This window comes from Budorcas taxicolor, chromosome 2 (genome assembly GCF_023091745.1).
Source record: "Budorcas taxicolor isolate Tak-1 chromosome 2, Takin1.1, whole genome shotgun sequence".
Classification (NCBI taxonomy): Eukaryota; Metazoa; Chordata; class Mammalia; order Artiodactyla; family Bovidae; genus Budorcas; species Budorcas taxicolor.
Window position 1 is genome coordinate 166,354,180 of NC_068911.1, and position 17,459 is coordinate 166,371,638.

Here is a 17,459-nt window from a genome sequence, read left to right on the forward strand (position 1 = left end):
CCCTTGTCCACAAGGGGGTGACTGCTTTGTGTGTCTGTCAACTCGGGTCCTAGTTACCGTCCTGTGCCTGGAGTCCATTCAAAGCTGCTGGGAGCTCAGCTTAGTGCTTTGGGGGAAGGTGGAAATCAACGAACTCTGGTCTCCCCACCTTGAGCTTGAAGTCTCATGAGATGAGCGAGCTAGCCCTAGGGAGACAGCAGGGGACAGTGGTCTCAACTGGATGATGCAGACTTTCTGGAAAGGGCTGTGGCAGCTAAGAGCAGGGAGACGGCTCGGTGGCCTCCCTGGGCCAGGCCCTAGCAGGCCAGGAGCCAGGCCTTGGAGGATAACCCTTGGAGGGGAAGAGGAGTTAGAGGGGAGCAATGTACCCATTTTGCAGATGCCTCTCCCACTGGTTTCCAGCAGGAAGTCCACACAGCGGTAGTCATGGCTTTCATGCCTGCGATGCCCTCCCATGGGCACGGCTCAGGCGGTGCTCAGTCCCTGGCACACGGGCGGTAACTCCTCCCCTTTCTCTCCCACTCAGTAAAGCAGAGTGAGTGAGAATGACATTGTTCCGGGAATAACCTTGATTTGCTCTGATTTATAAAAAAGCAAATCGTTGTCAAACATCGCTACTTTGACAATTACTGCTGGATTGTGTGTGACACGCCTCACAGCCGATCACGACACATTGCGACTCTGAGCAGCGCCGTGCTGGAGAATAATACAAGCTGCGTGGTGGGGCTGGGTCTGGGGCTGGGTCTAAACATCAGCTGAGATGCTGGCGGTGGATGGGACTGATGGAGGAATGGTATAGTCATAGTCACAACTAATGTTTCTTAGGGACGGATGAGATTCCAGACCATCTCCTGCATGCCTTGGTTTAAGAAGTCAGGGAACTGGGGGTCAGAGAGGTCAAGTCTGTTGGCTTAAGATCACACAGGTGGACCTGGGTGACTTAAAAGAACCTAGTCTTTGCCACGAGGCTACAACCTGCAGCAGGCCACAGGGGAGTCAGAGCCCATGCTGGCTGTGCTTGGGGCCACTGACCACTGTCTCTCTCCACAGGGCAAGGGACATAGGATGACCCCAGCCTGTCCCCTCTTACTATCTGTGATTCTGTCCCTGCGCCTGGCCGCCGCCTTCGACCCCGCCCCCAGCGCCTGCTCCGCCCTGGCCTCAGGCGTGCTCTACGGGGCCTTCTCACTGCAGGACCTCTTTCCTACCATCGCCTCGGGCTGCTCCTGGACTCTGGAGAACCCAGACCCGACCAAGTACTCCCTCTACCTGCGCTTCAACCGCCAGGAGCAGGTGTGCACCCACTTCGCCCCTCGCCTGCTGCCCCTGGACCACTACCTGGTCAACTTTACCTGCCTGCGGCCCAGCCCCGAGGAGGCGGAGGCCCAGGCGGGGTCGGAGCTGGGGCGGCCCGAGGAGGAGGAGAAGGAGGAGGAGGAAGCCGCTGGGTTGGAGCTCTGTGGTGGCTCTGGCCCCTTCACCTTCCTGCACTTTGACAAGAACTTCGTGCAGCTGTGCCTGTCGGCCGAGCCCTCCGAGGCCCCGCGCCTGCTGGCGCCCGCGGCCCTGGCCTTCCGCTTCGTCGAGGTCTTGCTCATCAACAACAACAACTCCAGCCAGTTCACCTGTGGGGTCCTCTGCCGCTGGAGTGAAGAGTGCAGCCGCGCGGCCGGCAGGGCCTGTGGCTTCGCCCAGCCGGGCTGCAGCTGCCCCGGTGAGGCGGGGGCCGGCCCTGCCGCCACCACCACGCCTCCGGGTCCGCCTGCTGCCCACACCCTGTCCAATGCCCTGGTGCCCGGGGGCCCTGCCCCACCTGCCGAGGCTGATTTGCACTCGGGGAGCAGCAATGACCTGTTCACCACGGAGATGAGATATGGTGAGTCTGAGCAGGGCCCAGGTGAGGCGGGGGTGTCTGGAGGACTGATGATTCCCATCTCAGCAGATCCTGGGGTGTTCATGTGGTTGTCCACCAGTGTGCCCTCTGGGTTCTGCCTTATCCAAGTGTGGGAGTCACCAAAGTGGATTGGGGTGAGGGTCAGACCTCCCTCTGGAGGAGTTTGCAGTCTGGGTGGATGAATGGGGGCACAGATCAAGCAAAGGAGCATGATAAACCCAGGGAGGGGATCCCCTAGCTGGGCAGTCAGGGAAGGCTTCCTGAAGGAAGCGATATAGGAGCAGAGATGAAAAGGACAAGTGGAAACAAGCCAAGCCAAAGCAGCAGTGAGGGCATTCCAGGCAGAGAGAGGAGCGTGTACAGAGGCTCAAAGCTGGGAATGACCGCAGCAGGCCTTGGCATTGCAGGCGGACAAGGTTGCCTGGAGGCTGGAGTAGGCAGGGTGCAGGGACATCTTCCTGCCCACACAGGTCAGTGAGTTTTGCCTGTGGCCCCAGGGTCAGGGCAGAGGAAGGAGCAGAAGAATGTGAAGAGGCCTAGCTTCTTCAAGGCTGCCTTGGAGGGCTGGCCTGGCTCAGCTCCCAGAATCCCCTGTCTTTCCCCTCTGGGCCCACGTCTTCTGGGACCAAGGCCGCCAGCTTCTGGAGCTTCCTGCTGAGTGGGCAAAAGCTCTCTGAGCCCTTGAGTCCTGCCTGCTGCCCCTCCCACTTCAGCTCCCGCAGCCACGGCCACCTTCTGCCGACCCTCCTTCCTGCAGCTTCAAGGCCCCAAGACCCTCAGCTGGGTCCTATGTGTCTGCTGAATGGGTCAGGGACTGGCCAGGGGGCTCAGGACGTGGGGATGGGAGGGAGGAAGATTTGGGATGTGGTTTCTAGCTCACTAACAAGGAGTTCCCCCACCCCCACCCCTTTCTGGGCCTCAGTTTCCCCATTTGGGATAACAAGTGCTGGCCAACCATTGGGAGGCTTCATGCATGGACAGAAGTCAGAAGGGACCTTCTAGATCAGGCTGAGAGTGTTGACAGGGAGACGAGGGGTCTTGCGTGAGGGCTGCTGGGAGCATTGAAGGAGTAGGACTGTTCCCGTGCCTGCTTTGGAGACAGAGCCCGGAAGTTGGGAGCTGTCTTTGTTACATTGAGTAGATACTGTTTTACTTACATCAGTGTTTTTGGCTGTAAAATGGAAGATAGCCCTGGTTTAATTAGAGATGGTTTATCATGACAATGGCCTCTCCCAGGGCTCTTGGGGAGACGCTTCTCAGCCTCCTCCGTGAGACTTCTGGCATCGTGCCCATCCGTGGCAAGTGCCCAGTGGCCTTGCTCTGGCCTCTCCCCTAGGCCACCTTGGCCTCTCACAGCAGTCGATGAAGCCATCGGAGTGACAGCCAGTCCGTGGGCAGGCTACGAGCCCTGGAGGCTGGCCTGGGATTTAGTGCCTGCAGGAAGAAATTGAATTTCGCTTCTTTGTCGAACATCAGCAGAGAGCGCCAGGCGTATATCAGGAGGCTTATGGCTCCTCCTGCCTGGCCGCCACTGCCTGTCACGGTGTGGGGGCCTCCCCCATTGTGCTCGGCAGAGGGCAGGTTTTTTTGTCTGGCTTTCCCTGTGGTCCATAGGCTCAGTGGTCCGCAGTGGATGGAGAGAGGCTCTGCTCTCCTGGGCGGGCACCATCCGGGCAGGCTGCCATGTGGAGCACAGAGCCAGAAGCAGCCAGCTGGGCTGGGCTGAAGCCGGAAGCAGGAGTTGGTTGGTAGCTGGGGTGTCTTTAGGGGTCAGAGGGGGCCGGTGACGGGAAGGGCACCATTGTTCCCACCATTCTCTGAGCCTCTGCAGGGTCCTCTGGGACTGAGGATGGGTGGAGATTGGATGCTGGTTGTCTCTGGGCACGAAGCCTGATAATTTTCTCTGAGTAGGCAACCCTGGGCTTCCAGCTCATGCCCCTTGCCATGCCTGGCGTGTTGCCAGGCTGCTCCATGGGATGGTCTGCAGGCAGGGCTCTTGTAGGGAGTTGTATGGGGGAGGGGTGGTGATGTGGCATCAGCTCTAAGTGGACTCACAGGGCACACTGGTGCCCAGAGCTGGGGTGGCACAGCCCCTTTGTCTCTCTTGGTAGGCAAGATATTCTTCCTCTTCACCACCTCTTCCTTTGGGCTTACCCTCTCTGGGTCAAGAGATGATGGGCACTTGATTCAATTGGTTCCATGGGGCGGGGGGCATCTGAGTTGCCCAGCGGCAACATCAGGACCCAGAGCACTCTGTGCCCAGTGGTGGCATCACCTCGGCCAAACCCTTGGCCTCACCTCCATGCTTCCCCTCACCTCCTCCCCACTGGGCCAGGTGGACACCTGGACCAGCTGCAGGACAACTGGCTGGCACACATGGGGCTCCCAGCTTGAGGACAAGATCGGTGGGATGGTGGTGAACAGAAAGCATGAGATCCCTGTCCCAGCCCCTCCGCCAGGCACCAGGGCAAGGCGAGCAGTGCTCATTTTCTCTGGGGCCTTCCAGGTAGTTTCAATGCAAGGCCAAGCAGGGTGGAGCTGGGTTGGTACTGGGAGAGTGATGAGGCTGGGAGTGGCGTGGCTGGGCCCGCCTCAGAACCGAGTGCATTTGACAAGAGGGTACAGACGCCTGTTAATTTCACGCAAACTGCCTTTGATAGATCTCTTGTTATTTTTGGTGAGTTGAGCCATAAATTTGTGCCATCTTGCTGCCGCAATCTGTTTGGTGGGGGGGGGGGGGGTGCGGGGAGAGGAAGAAAGGGAAGGCAGGCAGGAAGGAGCTCCGCGGAGGACGGGCACGGAGGCTGGCTGAGGCCAGGGCTGGAAGACGGAGGGTAGAGGTGGTACCCGCTGCAGAGCCCAGCTTCCGGGAGCTGGGCATCAACCTGCAGTTCTGCCCACTGATCCTCAACTTGAGGTGTGGCTGCTCCAGGAGACATCTGGGAGGAAGTGTCCTGGCACCCCCTTCCCTCCTCTGCCACACTCCCTGCCTCCCTCCAGGGGCACTGTCCCACCCTTGGCCGGATGCTGCGGGCAGGCCGTTCCCATCATCCAGGCTCCATTCCAGAGGCATGGCCACCAGGTGAACCTGAAGTCCCCTGAGTGTTGGGCCTGCGGTGGGCAAGAATGGTTTCAGATCCTGCTCTGCCACTGCTGCTGGGTGACTTGGACAAGGCGTGCCCCACTGGAGCCTCAGGACCCCCAGTTCTCTGTGTGTGTCCCTTCCCTGATTCAGCCCCGGTTAGGGCCTAGACTCCTCGTCCTGGCATTCCAGCCCCGCCCCTGATCCAGCTGACACCCGCTTCCTCTCTAGTTCTCTCTCACCCTTTCAACCCAGGCTCCTACTGGCCCTGGAATCCTCTGCTTTCTGGCTTCTCTGCCTTCGCTTGGGCTGTTTCCCTCACCTGGAATGCCCTTTACCCTGGGTTATCCTTTGCCCCATCCTTCCAAGCACAGCTCAAGCTCTGTCGGCTCCAGGAAGCTGCCCCTCACCTGCCTAACCCAGTCCTAGATTGGCTTTCTCCTCGACAGTCAGGCCCTGCTGTCTTCCTTTGACAAGCCTGGTCTAGTGTCAGGAAGAGGGGCCCTACCTGCCTTTTGGGGTGCAGACATGGAGGAGGCAGGGCCTCTCTCAGAGAGTAAGGGGGAGGCCCAGCACACGTGGTACATTTCCTGGAAGATCCTTCCAGCCAGATCTGTGCTGCTAGAAAGCTGTGCTCCCTCATGGGATGGGGAGTGGGACTCAGTCCCTCCACCCCCACCCCAGACATCTCAGAGGGGACCGAGCCCCAGCCCATCCATCACACACGTCTTTGAGTCTTCATCAGAATGGAGTTTGTGCCAGGCCTTGGAGTGGCTCTGAGTGAATGAGATCCAAGGTGAACTGGACAAACCTGCCCTCTGGTGGGGGACAGCGACCACTAGTTCAGTGGGGATCAAGGCCACCGGCTGAAGTCGCCAAGCCCTAGGTTCAATCCCCAACACCACCACTGACCAGCTGTGTGATCACGGGCATATTTCCCCATCCCTGTACCATCACCTATAAAATGGGGAGAGTGGAGCTATTCTAAAGAGTGGTGGTGACGATTAAGCAAGAGAATGTGGGTTAATGCTTAGCACAGTGCCTGGCGCATGGTAAACCCCTAATAAATAGGTGTGTGTTGTCAGAACTTAGTGCGATAGGTATAAATATATGTGCTGGATGTCAAGGGAGGAGGAAGAGTGAATGATTAAACCACAAAGGGGTGGGAAGGCTGTCTAAAGAAGGTGATTCTGAGTTGGGTTTTGAGGAGTGAATAGGAATTCACTGGCCTGTGAATTTTTTTCTTTAAATCAAATGGCTTTTTAAATTTAATATAGTAAAAAGAAATACCATATCATCAGTGGAAAAGAAGTATCACTTATCTGAAATAGGAGATAACCAAAGAAAATAAGAGATTCTAGCTTGACGCTCATCCTTTCTCTCGATTGGTTAGAAAAAGAAACCATCAGATACTGGAGATGGTGGTAACGTCTCAGAGTGCACAGACATCTTCTTTCTCATACGTTTGGAAGAATTAAAAGTGACATGAGTCATATAGTTTACCATCTAAACCAGGACATTTTCGAGGTTATAAATGGGGGGAGGGATACGGTCACTTCCATCAGGGCGGCAGGCCCAAACTGGACTCTCCCCAGCAGATTGGCAAATCGTCACTCTGCGGGAAGGAGGCCTGGAAAGGGGCCCAGTGTTATTTTGTGGCACATTTATGCACTTCCCCAAGTCATTGCCCCGGGCAAGGGGAAGGGCTTTCAAGGTAGAGGAAACTGCCCTTGGTGGGGCATGGTGTGTGAACATGCAGGGGACTGGGGGCTATAGTAGACCAGCCTTTACTAGACAGTAGCCCCAGTGGTGGGAGATGGGGGCCGAGGCTCTGACCACTGCCCCCAAACACTGGACCTCATCCTGTTGGTGGAGGGCCTTAAGGAAGCGAGAAGTTAGGCAGCGTGGGGGAAGAGGGATGAGTTAGACGTAGTCCCTGCTCTCGGGGAGCTCCTGGCCACGTGGGGGACGTGGCAGAGACCCAGCTAGCTCTGTTGAGAGGCTGGGCAGATAGGCCAACAGCCTGGGGAGGAAGTCATTGAAGGGGGAACTGGCATTCTGGTGGGGTGTATGTACCCAGTTGCCTTGTACTGCAGAGGTAGGGCCTGGAATTTGTAAGAGCTACCTTCCTCTGCCCTGGCCTTTCCCCCACACCCCCCACCCCCAGATCCTGATACACTGCTGAGATGGGGAGCCATGGAGGGAGATGACAGGACTGTGTTTCAGGGGGTCAGTTGGTGCCTATTTGGGGCTCTAGGGCCAGTCTCAGGGAGGATGTAGAGAGCCCTGGGAAGGGAGGACTGCTTTGTAGATTACACTGCTGTCTTGCTGTGGAAGAGATGATTATCGTGGTTATTTTTAACACGTTCATGACAAAGGAGGCTGAGGGGGCTGCACTGTGTAGTTTGGGGGCAGGGTCTGTGGAGCGTGGAGTAGCAGGTGTGTGTGGTCCTTCTCAGATGGCAGAGCGCCCGTGCTTACCCCGCCTGCCAGTACTTGGGGTGAGACTAGAGTGGCCCTGTGTGGCTGGGGTGGAGGAGCCCTCAGGAATATCTGGTGCTTGCTGGATGCCTGTCCTGTGTCTGGCCGTTCAGAGCTGGGCCGTTTGTGCGAGAAAGTCAAGGGAGATTGAGATCCTTCCTCAGGGCCTGGGAGAGAGGAGCCCAGAATACTCACAGCTACAGCTGGGGAGAAGGGACCTACACGCCCAAACCTCTGTGTAGTCAGTCTAGGGAGGCTTCCTGGAGGAGGTGGCATTTGGAATCTAGAAACTTTCGACAGATTGAGGTAGAGGAAGGGCATTCCGAGAGGTGAGAATACCATTAACAGATGAGTGGAGGGAGGAACATATTTGCATGTTCAAGGGATACCAAGAACGGGGTGGCAGCTCCTTTTCTTTAAGAGCTTATTATGCTCTAGGTGGCCCATATCTCTCATCATTTAATTCTCACGATGAATTAGGAAGTGTCATCTCTATGTTCGGTGGGAAATTCAGAGAGGTGAGGCGACTAGCCCAACGGCACTCAGCAAGACTAGGCATGCTTGGGAATCAGCCCTGTGTCTGTCTGGCTCCCAGATCTGTGTCCTTCCCAGATCTGTGTCCTTCCCACCGGCCCACTTGGCCTCACAGTGAGTTTGGCTGCCTGGGGGGAGGGGAAAGCAGGCCCTGACAGGTCAGCAGGGCCAGAGCATGCCAGGCTCAGAGGTTTGTGGTGGCTGTAGCAGTGGGAGGCACTGAAGTTTCCTCAGCAGGGAGTGTGTGTGGCTGGGCTTCCAGAGGGCCGCTTTGGAGGCTACAGACAAGACTCAAAATTGATGTTTTTGAACTGTGCTGTTGGAGAAGACTCTTGAGAGTCCCTTGGACTGCAAGGAGATCCAACCAGGCCATCCTAAAGGAAATCAGTCCTGAATATTCATTGGAAGGACTGATGCTGGAGCTGAAGCTCCAATCCTTTGGCCACCTGATGTCAAGAACTGACTCACTGGAAAAGACCCAGATGCTGGGAAAGATTGAAGGCAGGAGGAGAAGGGGACAACAGAGGATGAGATGGTTGGATGGCATCACTGACTCAATGGACATGAGTTTGAGCAAGCTCCAGGAATTGGTGATGGACAGGGAGGCCTGGTGTGCTGCAGTCCATGGGGCTGCAAAGAGTCGAACACAACTGAGCAACTGAACTGAACAGAGGAGACTCAGGCTTGCCTGGGGGAGGGAGGGGTCGATGAGCAAAGGAATGATTAGGAAGAGGTGTAGAAAAAAAGAGAGCGGAGGCAGTGGTGGGTGAGGGAGTGAATGGGGTCCCGTGGGAATTAGGAAAGGTGTCTCTGGGGAGGCCCGAGTTGACCTGTATTTTGTCAGAGCCAGCACAGTTCAGTGGAACGTGGCTGTGGGATGAGGCGGGCCAGAGTTCGAATCCCACACGGGCCTCTGCAGAATGAGACCTTGGAGCCTCATTAGTATCTCATTAGTAAAATGGGCAAACGCGCCCTAATGAGGATTAAATGAGCTGGTGCAGAGCGCACAGTGACTGGCACATAGCAGTGGTGTGGTGAATTACCTACTGCGAAGTTATTCAAAACCAATAGGACAGTGGCGAGATTGTTCAGGATTGAGCTGGGAGGCGGGTCTGGCACCTGGGCAGCCAGGTGGGAAAGCTGATCAGTTGTAGGGCGAGGGGCACCCTAGCCCCTGGTCCAGCCAGCTCATGGCACTCACAGTCTGGGGGTGCTCACACCCCTCCCTGGACTGCTCTGTGTCCTCTTGGCCCCGGGTCCTCTCACACCCTGCCCTGGCCTGGGCCCAGAGCCTGCTGGGACCTGCACGTGGCATATGTACAATAAACGTGTGTTTCAGTGGCTGACACCCCTGGTCTTAGCTGCCTTCTTTCCTGGCAAGGAGAACTGGCTTTCTTTGGAGGGGGCTGTGGTAGGGATGGGGAGGAGAGGGCAGTCAGTGCAGGCCCCGCTGTGTGGCCTTAGGCTTGTCACCTACCCTCTCTGGCCCAACCCAGGAGGCTAGAAGAGGGGCTCAAAAGCTGGATCTGGGACATGTTCTGATTTTCAAATGGGGTGGATTCTAGAACCACCAACACCACCTCTGGTTATATGGTGAGGCTGGCCAGCAAATGGGCGGTAAGTGGTTAGTAGAGGATGCAGGCACCATAGGAAGCAGTGTGAGCCCCTGACAAATAAGTCAGGCTGGTCTATCACGTGGCTATGTTTGATGGGCTTGGTGGATGCCAGGTCAGGGATGGGAGGGGGTCACACACAACAGTAATGGCCAAGGCGCTAAAAACAAGCTGGATGAGAGGACTCTCAGCTGGGTTCGCAACAGGTCAAATGGCATTTCCAGAACATTTATTAACAAATGGATGTCAGGCTTGGGGGTGGGCTTGGTGGTGGGGTGCAGGGCAGAGCTGATACTCAAGATTACAAATGACCGTTTCCAATGACCCCCATGGAGTGGGAGGATCTAGGAGCAGTGTGTCCATTGGTGTTTACTGCTGTTTCTCTGGGCTGGATTCTGTGCTCATGTTCACTGGTGGTCAGGGAGATGGCTCACCCAGCCTTCCTTCAAAGGGCTCACGGGTTGGGGGAAATTCAGTTACCAGATGGAATCATCTGTGATGGGAGCCCATGTATAAGATGGGGCAGCCAGCTCTGCTAGGGGAGCGAGGAATATGACTTCAAAAACAGGTCATTGGATCTGGGTTTTGAAGGTCAAGTAGGAGTTTTCCAGTTGAAGAAGGTAGGAAACAAACAGGTTTGAGAGGAGATGATGATCCTATTTTGGACATATTGAGTTTGGGTGGCCCCCCCACGCCACCCCCCCCCATGGGGGACCTGTTCAGGAGGCAGGAAGCTATACAGGAGTGAAGCACAGAGGGCTTCACTCTGTCTTAGGGGAGACAGTGATGTGGGAGCAACCATTTTGAGGGGGTTAATGAAGCCTGGGGGAGCAGGGAAACAGGACAAAGTGTGGACGCCTGATGTGGGAAGCAGCAGGAAGACCAACCCGGTCAAGGAGGCAGGGCAGGGTGAGGAGAAAGCCAGATGAGTCAGGGAGGGAGTGTTTCACGGCTGCAGAGTCTGCGGGGCCAAATGTTGCCGAGGAGTCACGTGAGTTGAGGCCTGCAAAGTGTCCTTAGGATTTAGCAACAAGGAGGGCGCTGATGACTCTGTCAAGAACGGTTTCAGCAGAATAATGTGGTCCGAAGTCAGATTGCAGCAGATTTAAGGTGACATTTGAGGCAGGATGTAAGTGGCAGGTGAGAAACTGGAGTGCCAGCTGCAGACCACTCACTGATGGTGATGAGAAGCCGAGGGCAGTAGCCAGAGAAGCCTGGAGGGTCAAAGGAGGGCTGCCTTCAGAATGGAAGAGGCATAGATCTGCTCCCCGGCTACCACGAGGAGAATGCTGACGAGATGCTGATGAGAGAGACGGCAGGCGGGAGGAATGATAGGCAGCACGTGGCTGGGGGGCTGGCCTCTGAGAGGACAAGGACTGCAGGAAAGTGGGGAGCTGGAGGGGGGATGGTAAGAAGTCAGGTGTGTGTTGGTCGGGGAACTTCCATGTCAAAGCTTCTGCAGTTTCTCAGTAAAGCAGCTTGTTGCAGAGAGGGAGTAGGCGGAGGTGGGCTTGAGGAGAGAGGTCGAGGTCTGGCTCAGCCGCTGAGGTTGGGGACGGGGGAGGCAGGGAGCCCTGCATGCCCAGTGGATGTGCGGCCCTGAATCTGTCGTGGTGCCAGTTGGCACAACTGTGGATTTCTTCAGCAGCCTGGGGGTGGGCGTGGAGAAGGCGGGTTGTCACAGGCTCCAGGGCCGGGGAATGGCTGAGCGGGTGTGGTGGAAGGGCTGGGTGAGGGGATTCAAGAACTTGCCAGACATGGCTCCAGCATCTTCCTGGTGGCCTTGACAGAGACAGGGCCCAAAGTGAGGCCAGGAGGGATGGCAGATGCTGTTCAAAGGGAGGAGGCCCAGGGGGCTGAGGGGTTGGTGAGGGGAGATGGTGAAAATAAGCCAGATAGTAGTGCCTTCTGAGGATTCTCCACGTCCAAGCAGGGTGCTGAGGGCTTCACTGGCCTCCAGTCGGGAAGTCCTCAAGTCAGCCCTCGAGGTAGGGCGTATACTGAGTATTGTTCTCTGGAAGTCAGAAAACAGGATCAGAGAGCCGAAGACAGTTGCCCAAGGTCATGCAGCTGGTCAGTGTCCACACCCCAGTTAGGACCAGAGTTGCCTGACTCTGAAGCTGTCCTGGGGACAGAGGGCCCACAGGTTTCTGAGATGGTGGAGAAGTTTGAGGGATGAGGAAGATCAGCTGCTAGGACTGGTGGCTGAATCGGAGGGAAGGGTCCAGGAGTGGATGAGACCAGAGGCTGGGCTGAGTGGCAGCTCAGGGCTCCTTGGACCTGCAGGTTTGCTCAGAGTGGCCACTTTCGTACCTGGTCAGGAGGAGCTTTCTCTTAGGCTTGGCGGCAGGGGGCAGGAAGAGTATACAACCTTCTTGAATTCCTTCCAACACGGAGTGCCTGTGCTGTGCTGACCTGGCTTTCAGAAATAGGAGAGGGCCTGGGGGTGGGGGAGAAGAGTACCTTCTAGTTTGGGGACAGCGTGGGCTGAGCCCTGTCCCAGGATTATGTTCGGGTCCCACCTGCCCCAGCAGCCTCTACACAGGCTGGGTCTTTCTCCCCTGTATTCATGTCTGCCGCCATGCCCGCTACCCAGCCTGTGGGAGGGGGCCTGATGAGCTCATGTCTGAGCAGGAGGGCCTGGCTTTGGAGAAAGGGAGCTCCCAGCCCCTCCTCCAGGGCTGGTGGTGCTTCCCAGGCCTAGACCAGACACATAAATCAGGGCAACCCAGAGCCCAGTGAGGCGGGGCCAGGGAGCAGCCGCAGACCCCAGAGCGCCTGCTGCTCTCTGGCCACAGAGCAGTGGGGCGTTGGGTCTGCTGGATGGAGGCACCTGCCCTAGGCCCTTAGGTCTTGGAGGAGCAGCGTTCTGACCTGTGTCTCCAGATCACAGTCCAGTGCCGCTTGGGCCCCAGGCCCATCGGCAGGACTGGGGGGTGGTCATGGCTGCTCACCTTGGCTGTTTGTCCGCCTTCAGGTCAGCCCTTCAGGTCAGGGGCAAGAGGCTGGACTTCCGGCTTAGCAAGCTGTGTCATCTTGGATGAGGCACTTCCCTTCTCTCCGGTCCTCAGTTTTCTCATCTTTAAACGGTGGTGATGGTCCCTACTTCCCAGGCGAGGAGGGTTTAGGGAGATAGGTAAGGACAGCACTTGGCAGAGAAGCCTCCCAGAGCTCATTAATATGAGCAGCCACTCCCCTGCAGTCTCCCCTAGTCTGGCTGAGGCAAGAGGCAGATAGTTGTGAGGCTATGCGTGAACCCGGTCTGGCCTTCTGAGCCTCAGCTTCCTTATCTGTAAAATGGTGGTGGTGGTGGGGCAGGGGGCAGGACGTGATGCGCTCAGCGTTGCCTGCAGTTGGTTCCAGGCCCTCCGGCTGAAGGCAGGCAGACCCGCTCTGTGCCACTCTGGCAGGACGGAGCTGGCCTCTGCTGAGCCCCTGCCACCACCTCCGTGTTCCAGGTGAGGAGCCGGAAGAGGAACCGAAGGTGAAAACCCAGTGGCCAAGGTCTGCAGATGAGCCTGGGCTGTACATGGCGCAGACAGGTAACTCGGGCCCGCCTCCTTTCCTCTGTGGCGGGGGCCCGACTGTGTGGCGTCTGGTGGCATGTGTGCTTGGTGTGTGCCTGTCTGTGTCCGTGTCCTGGCGCTCAAGTCATGTCTCTCTGCCATGTGACGCCTGTTGGGGCAGGGCGGGGTCGCCTCTTGAAGAGCCTGTCGCTCTGGGGTCAGGGTAAGAGGATTCCTGGGAGACAGTGCTTGGGAGATACCCCCTGCCGCCGACGCTGTCCCTCTCTCGTAGGCGACCCGGCAGCTGAGGAGTGGTCCCCGTGGAGCGTGTGTTCCCTGACGTGTGGGCAGGGTCTGCAGGTGCGGACCCGCTCCTGCGTGTCCTCCCCCTATGGGACCCTGTGCAGCGGGCCCCTGCGGGAGACCCGGCCCTGCAACAATTCAGCCACCTGCCCAGGTATGCCCATCCTCCCCGCCTGGTCTGCCTGCAGGGTCAGGTCCTGCCTGGGACTTGGGCAAGTTCATCTTCCAAAGATGGTTGGTTGCCTCCTCCTTTCATTCAGCAAAACTGACTGTCTGCCCCTGCCACCCCACCACCATCCATGCCCAGCCCCCACCCAGGGCACTGGGGACACAGATGAATCAGACCAGGGCCTGCAGTAGCGGGCTTGGTTCTGGGCACATCACTCCCCTGATACCTGCATCCTGGTAATCAAGGCGTGTCTTGTTACCCTCACTGTCCTCCCTGTTCCCTGTGCTCTGGCCACACTGGCACCTCTTGCACTTTTCCCACCTCCCTGCACTGGCTTATTCTCATCCTATCTCCTCCACCTCCCCCTGGGCTATTAAAATTCAGCCTATCCTTCAAGATCTGGGAGAAATGCCACTTTGAAAAAAAAAAAAGAAAAGAAACTTTCTCTGACCATCCCCTCTCTCTTCTGACTGCCTGTCCTACTCCCCAGGGAGTCCCCTCTAGACCCTGAAGCCTTCCTTGGTTCAGCATGGAGTTGTTGGGAATGCGCATGCGCCTGAGGGGCCTGGCGGCTTTAGCGGGTCCTGCCCCTTGTGCCTGAGGGAGTGAAGTGGTGCCTAGGCCAGACCGACTCTTGGCTGGGAACTTAGAGTAGGGCTACCCGGGGGAAGGGCGTCTTGGCAACTGGGGGTGTGCAGGAGCTTGCAAAGGGCTGGGGCAAAGCTGTGTTCCGATGTGAGCTCTTTGTGTCAGTGTCCATGTAGAGGGTCGTGTCTATTTGTGTGTCCACGTGCTTGGGATCGGGAGGGGCATTCTCTTGCCCCTGCCAGCCTTGTTGGATTCTTGTTCTGGGTCTGGGGTGGGGAGGGGTAGGGATGGGGTAAGGCGGGGTAGATCTTGAGCCCTTTCCTGGGCTTTCCTGTGCCCCCAGGAGAGGAGGACCCCTGGCTCCCCTCCTGGGTTGATTCTAGTCTCCCAGGTCGGGTGTCCACAGGCAGTGTGGCCTGTGTGAGTTGGGACTAGAAGTCTGTGTTTTCTACAGTCACCCTCAAAGGGCGGTGTCCTGGGGCCCAGGACAGAGCCAATGAGGAGCGGGGGCAGAGCCGCCGGAGCTCCTGATTGGTGGGCGGATGGCAGTGGGCGGGGCCAAGGTGCCGCCCAGCCACCGGCCACATGCTTCCTTGCAGTGCACGGCGTGTGGGAGGAGTGGGGTTCCTGGAGCCTGTGCTCCCGCAGCTGCGGGCGGGGGTCCCGGAGCCGGATGCGGACCTGCGTGCCCCCCCAGCACGGCGGCAAGGCCTGCGAGGGTCCCGAGCTGCAGACTAAGCTCTGCAGTATGGCCGCCTGCCCGGGTCAGTAGCACCCGTGGGCTTCCAGGCGGGCATTGCCCAGCCAGGGTGGGGGGTCGGGAAAGGGGAGGAAGTCAGGTCCAGTACCCTGCCCCTGGGGGACCCCAGGAACTTTGACCAAGCATGGGGAGACCGGCAAAGTCTACCTGCCAGTGTGCGAAGTGACCTGGCCCAGCACGTACTTGGAGTTGGCGCCCCAGGGACCCCCATCCGAGGGGGCTGCTTGCCCGTGCCCCTTCCCCTGAGCTATGCCTTGTTGTTCACAGCAGTTTGGAGCTCATGGCCAGCTGGGCTCTGAGAGGACCCAAAGCTGGGCTTATATGTGGGCAAAGATCAGAAGGTGGTGGCCCAGGGCCCATTTCCCTAGCCAGAAGAGAGTGTGCGTGCCTCAGTGTTGAGTGGAGAGGGTCCTGTGTTCCTGGAGCTGGTGGCAGGCAGGCCCAGGCCCAGGCACCACCAGCTCCCTCTAGCCCCCCTTCATCCACCCTTCTCCAGTGGGTCTGGCCTCGTTCAAATCTGAATACCATCTCCCTTCAGGGCTTTGCCCCCACCCATCCCTACACCTCTTGCTCAACAGCCACCCCTGCTTGTGTCTCCCCATGCAGTGGAAGGCCAGTGGCTAGAATGGGGTCCCTGGGGCCCATGTTCCACGTCTTGTGCCAATGGGACCCAGCAGCGCAGCCGGAAGTGCAGCGTGGCAGGCCCAGCCTGGGCCACGTGTGCCGGGGCCCTCACTGACACCCGGGAGTGCGGCAACCTTGAGTGCCCGGGTGAGTGTGCGGTGCAGAGGCAGCAGGTGGCAGCCCTGGACCAGGGGGCGCCTGGGGCCACTCACGCCCCCCGTCTCTGCAGCCACAGATGGCAAGTGGGGGCCGTGGAATGCGTGGAGCCTGTGTTCCAAGACATGTGACACAGGCTGGCAGCGTCGTTTCCGCATGTGCCAGGCCACGGGTGCGCAGGGTTACCCCTGCGAGGGCACCGGCGAGGAGGTGAAGCCCTGCAGCGAGAAGAGGTGTCCAGGTATTGCCCACCGGGCCCTGGGGCTTGGGGGGCAAGTGCCTGGGCCTGGCTGAGCCCCGCCACTGTACCCGTAGCCTTCCATGAGATGTGCAGGGACGAGTACGTGATGCTGATGACATGGAAGAAGGCGGCTGCTGGCGAGATCATCTACAACAAGTGCCCCCCCAATGCCTCAGGTCAGGGGCAGGTGGCTCTCCCTGCAGGCCCCCCACTCCCCCCTCCACCGACACCCGCCATCCCTGCTGTTCCCTTCCAAGCCTCCGGCCTCTTTGAGCCTCCATCCTGAAGTGTGGAGTGAAGTGGGTGAGAGCTGAGCCTCCACATCCAGCCCTCTGTCCTGTTCCCCTGCAGGCTCTGCCAGCCGCCGCTGTCTCCTCAGTGCCCAGGGTGTGGCCTACTGGGGGCTGCCCAGCTTTGCCCGCTGCATCTCCCATGAGTACCGCTACCTGTATCTGTCTGTGAGTGCACCCTGCTGGGCTGGGGCGACATAGGGTCTGTCCCAGACTCTAGTGGCGGGTGGAGGGAGCTTGATTCTTGCTCATGCCCATGTGCCTTAGGCTACAGATGCGTGCCCACTTCTGCCCAGCTCTGCCTCTCCTTCTCTGGCAAACTCCTATCCGTCCCTCGATGCCGGACTCTCTTCCCTTAGCCCTAGTGCCTACCTCTGCACCTACAGGCCGCTGAGCTTCTCCATCATTAGGTGTTGAGTGCTCATCACAGTGTCTGTGTCCTGTGAGTCTGTGAGCTCCTTGAAGACAGGAACAAAGCTGAAATTATTTTTATGTCCCCAGTGCCCAACCCAGGGCTCCCCGTGGGGTAAAAATGGTGTTCGCGAACCTGGCCTGTGTGTACTTATCTGACTGGAGCTGGTATTGTGTTTGTGCTTGGAACTTGTGTTTGAGAGGGAGAGAGCACAGCGCACTTCAGCATGGATGGACTCCTTTCCATTGGGGAGGTCCCTGGACTGTGTTTATCATCTTTTCTATGTGCATCTGAGCTCTTTCCTTCTCTTGCTACTTCTGTTTCAGTCTTTTTTTTTTTTTAAGTGTCTTTAGGGATTCTCTCTCTGTATGTCTCTTTCTGAGATTCTCTCTCCCCGCAGTCCCTTTGAGCATCTCTATCTGACCTTCTCCCTCTGGATGCGCGTGGTGGCTGAACTGCAGCGGGACGGGCCAGGGGCTGGTCCCAGCTCCTGACGCTTCTGTTACAGTGGTCCCCCTGTCACCTGCAGCTTCGGGAGCACCTGGCCAAGGGGCAGCGCATGCTGGCGGGCGAGGGCATGTCTCAGGTGGTGCGCAGCCTGCAGGAGCTCCTGGCCCGGCGCTCCTACTACAGCGGGGACCTGCTTTTCTCCGTGGACATTCTGAGGAACGTCACTGACACCTTCAAGAGAGCCACCTACGTGCCCTCAGCTGATGACGTGCAGGTACCACTCTGCTCTGTCAAGAGAAGCGGGGCTGAAGGTTCAGAAGCCCTCTTTTGAAGTGGAGGCCGCCAAGCCCCTATAG

The 17,459-nt window shown here is 58.0% G+C and overlaps 1 protein-coding gene across 1 annotated transcript in view; it reads left to right on the forward strand.

Moving 5' to 3' along the window:
* The first annotated feature begins 1,056 nt into the window (after window positions 1-1,056).
* The window catches only part of ADGRB2 (adhesion G protein-coupled receptor B2), a 29,410-nt gene continuing 13,007 nt past the window's right edge, over window positions 1,057-17,459 (forward strand). The window contains exons 1-9 of the mRNA XM_052659428.1: window positions 1,057-1,876; window positions 13,063-13,146; window positions 13,403-13,567; window positions 14,770-14,934; window positions 15,537-15,701; window positions 15,784-15,951; window positions 16,026-16,127; window positions 16,303-16,409; window positions 17,183-17,377. Coding sequence (XP_052515388.1) covers window positions 1,066-1,876; window positions 13,063-13,146; window positions 13,403-13,567; window positions 14,770-14,934; window positions 15,537-15,701; window positions 15,784-15,951; window positions 16,026-16,127; window positions 16,303-16,409; window positions 17,183-17,377 — 1,962 coding nt within the window. The 5' untranslated portion in view covers window positions 1,057-1,065. The remainder of the gene's footprint in view (window positions 1,877-13,062; window positions 13,147-13,402; window positions 13,568-14,769; window positions 14,935-15,536; window positions 15,702-15,783; window positions 15,952-16,025; window positions 16,128-16,302; window positions 16,410-17,182; window positions 17,378-17,459) is intronic.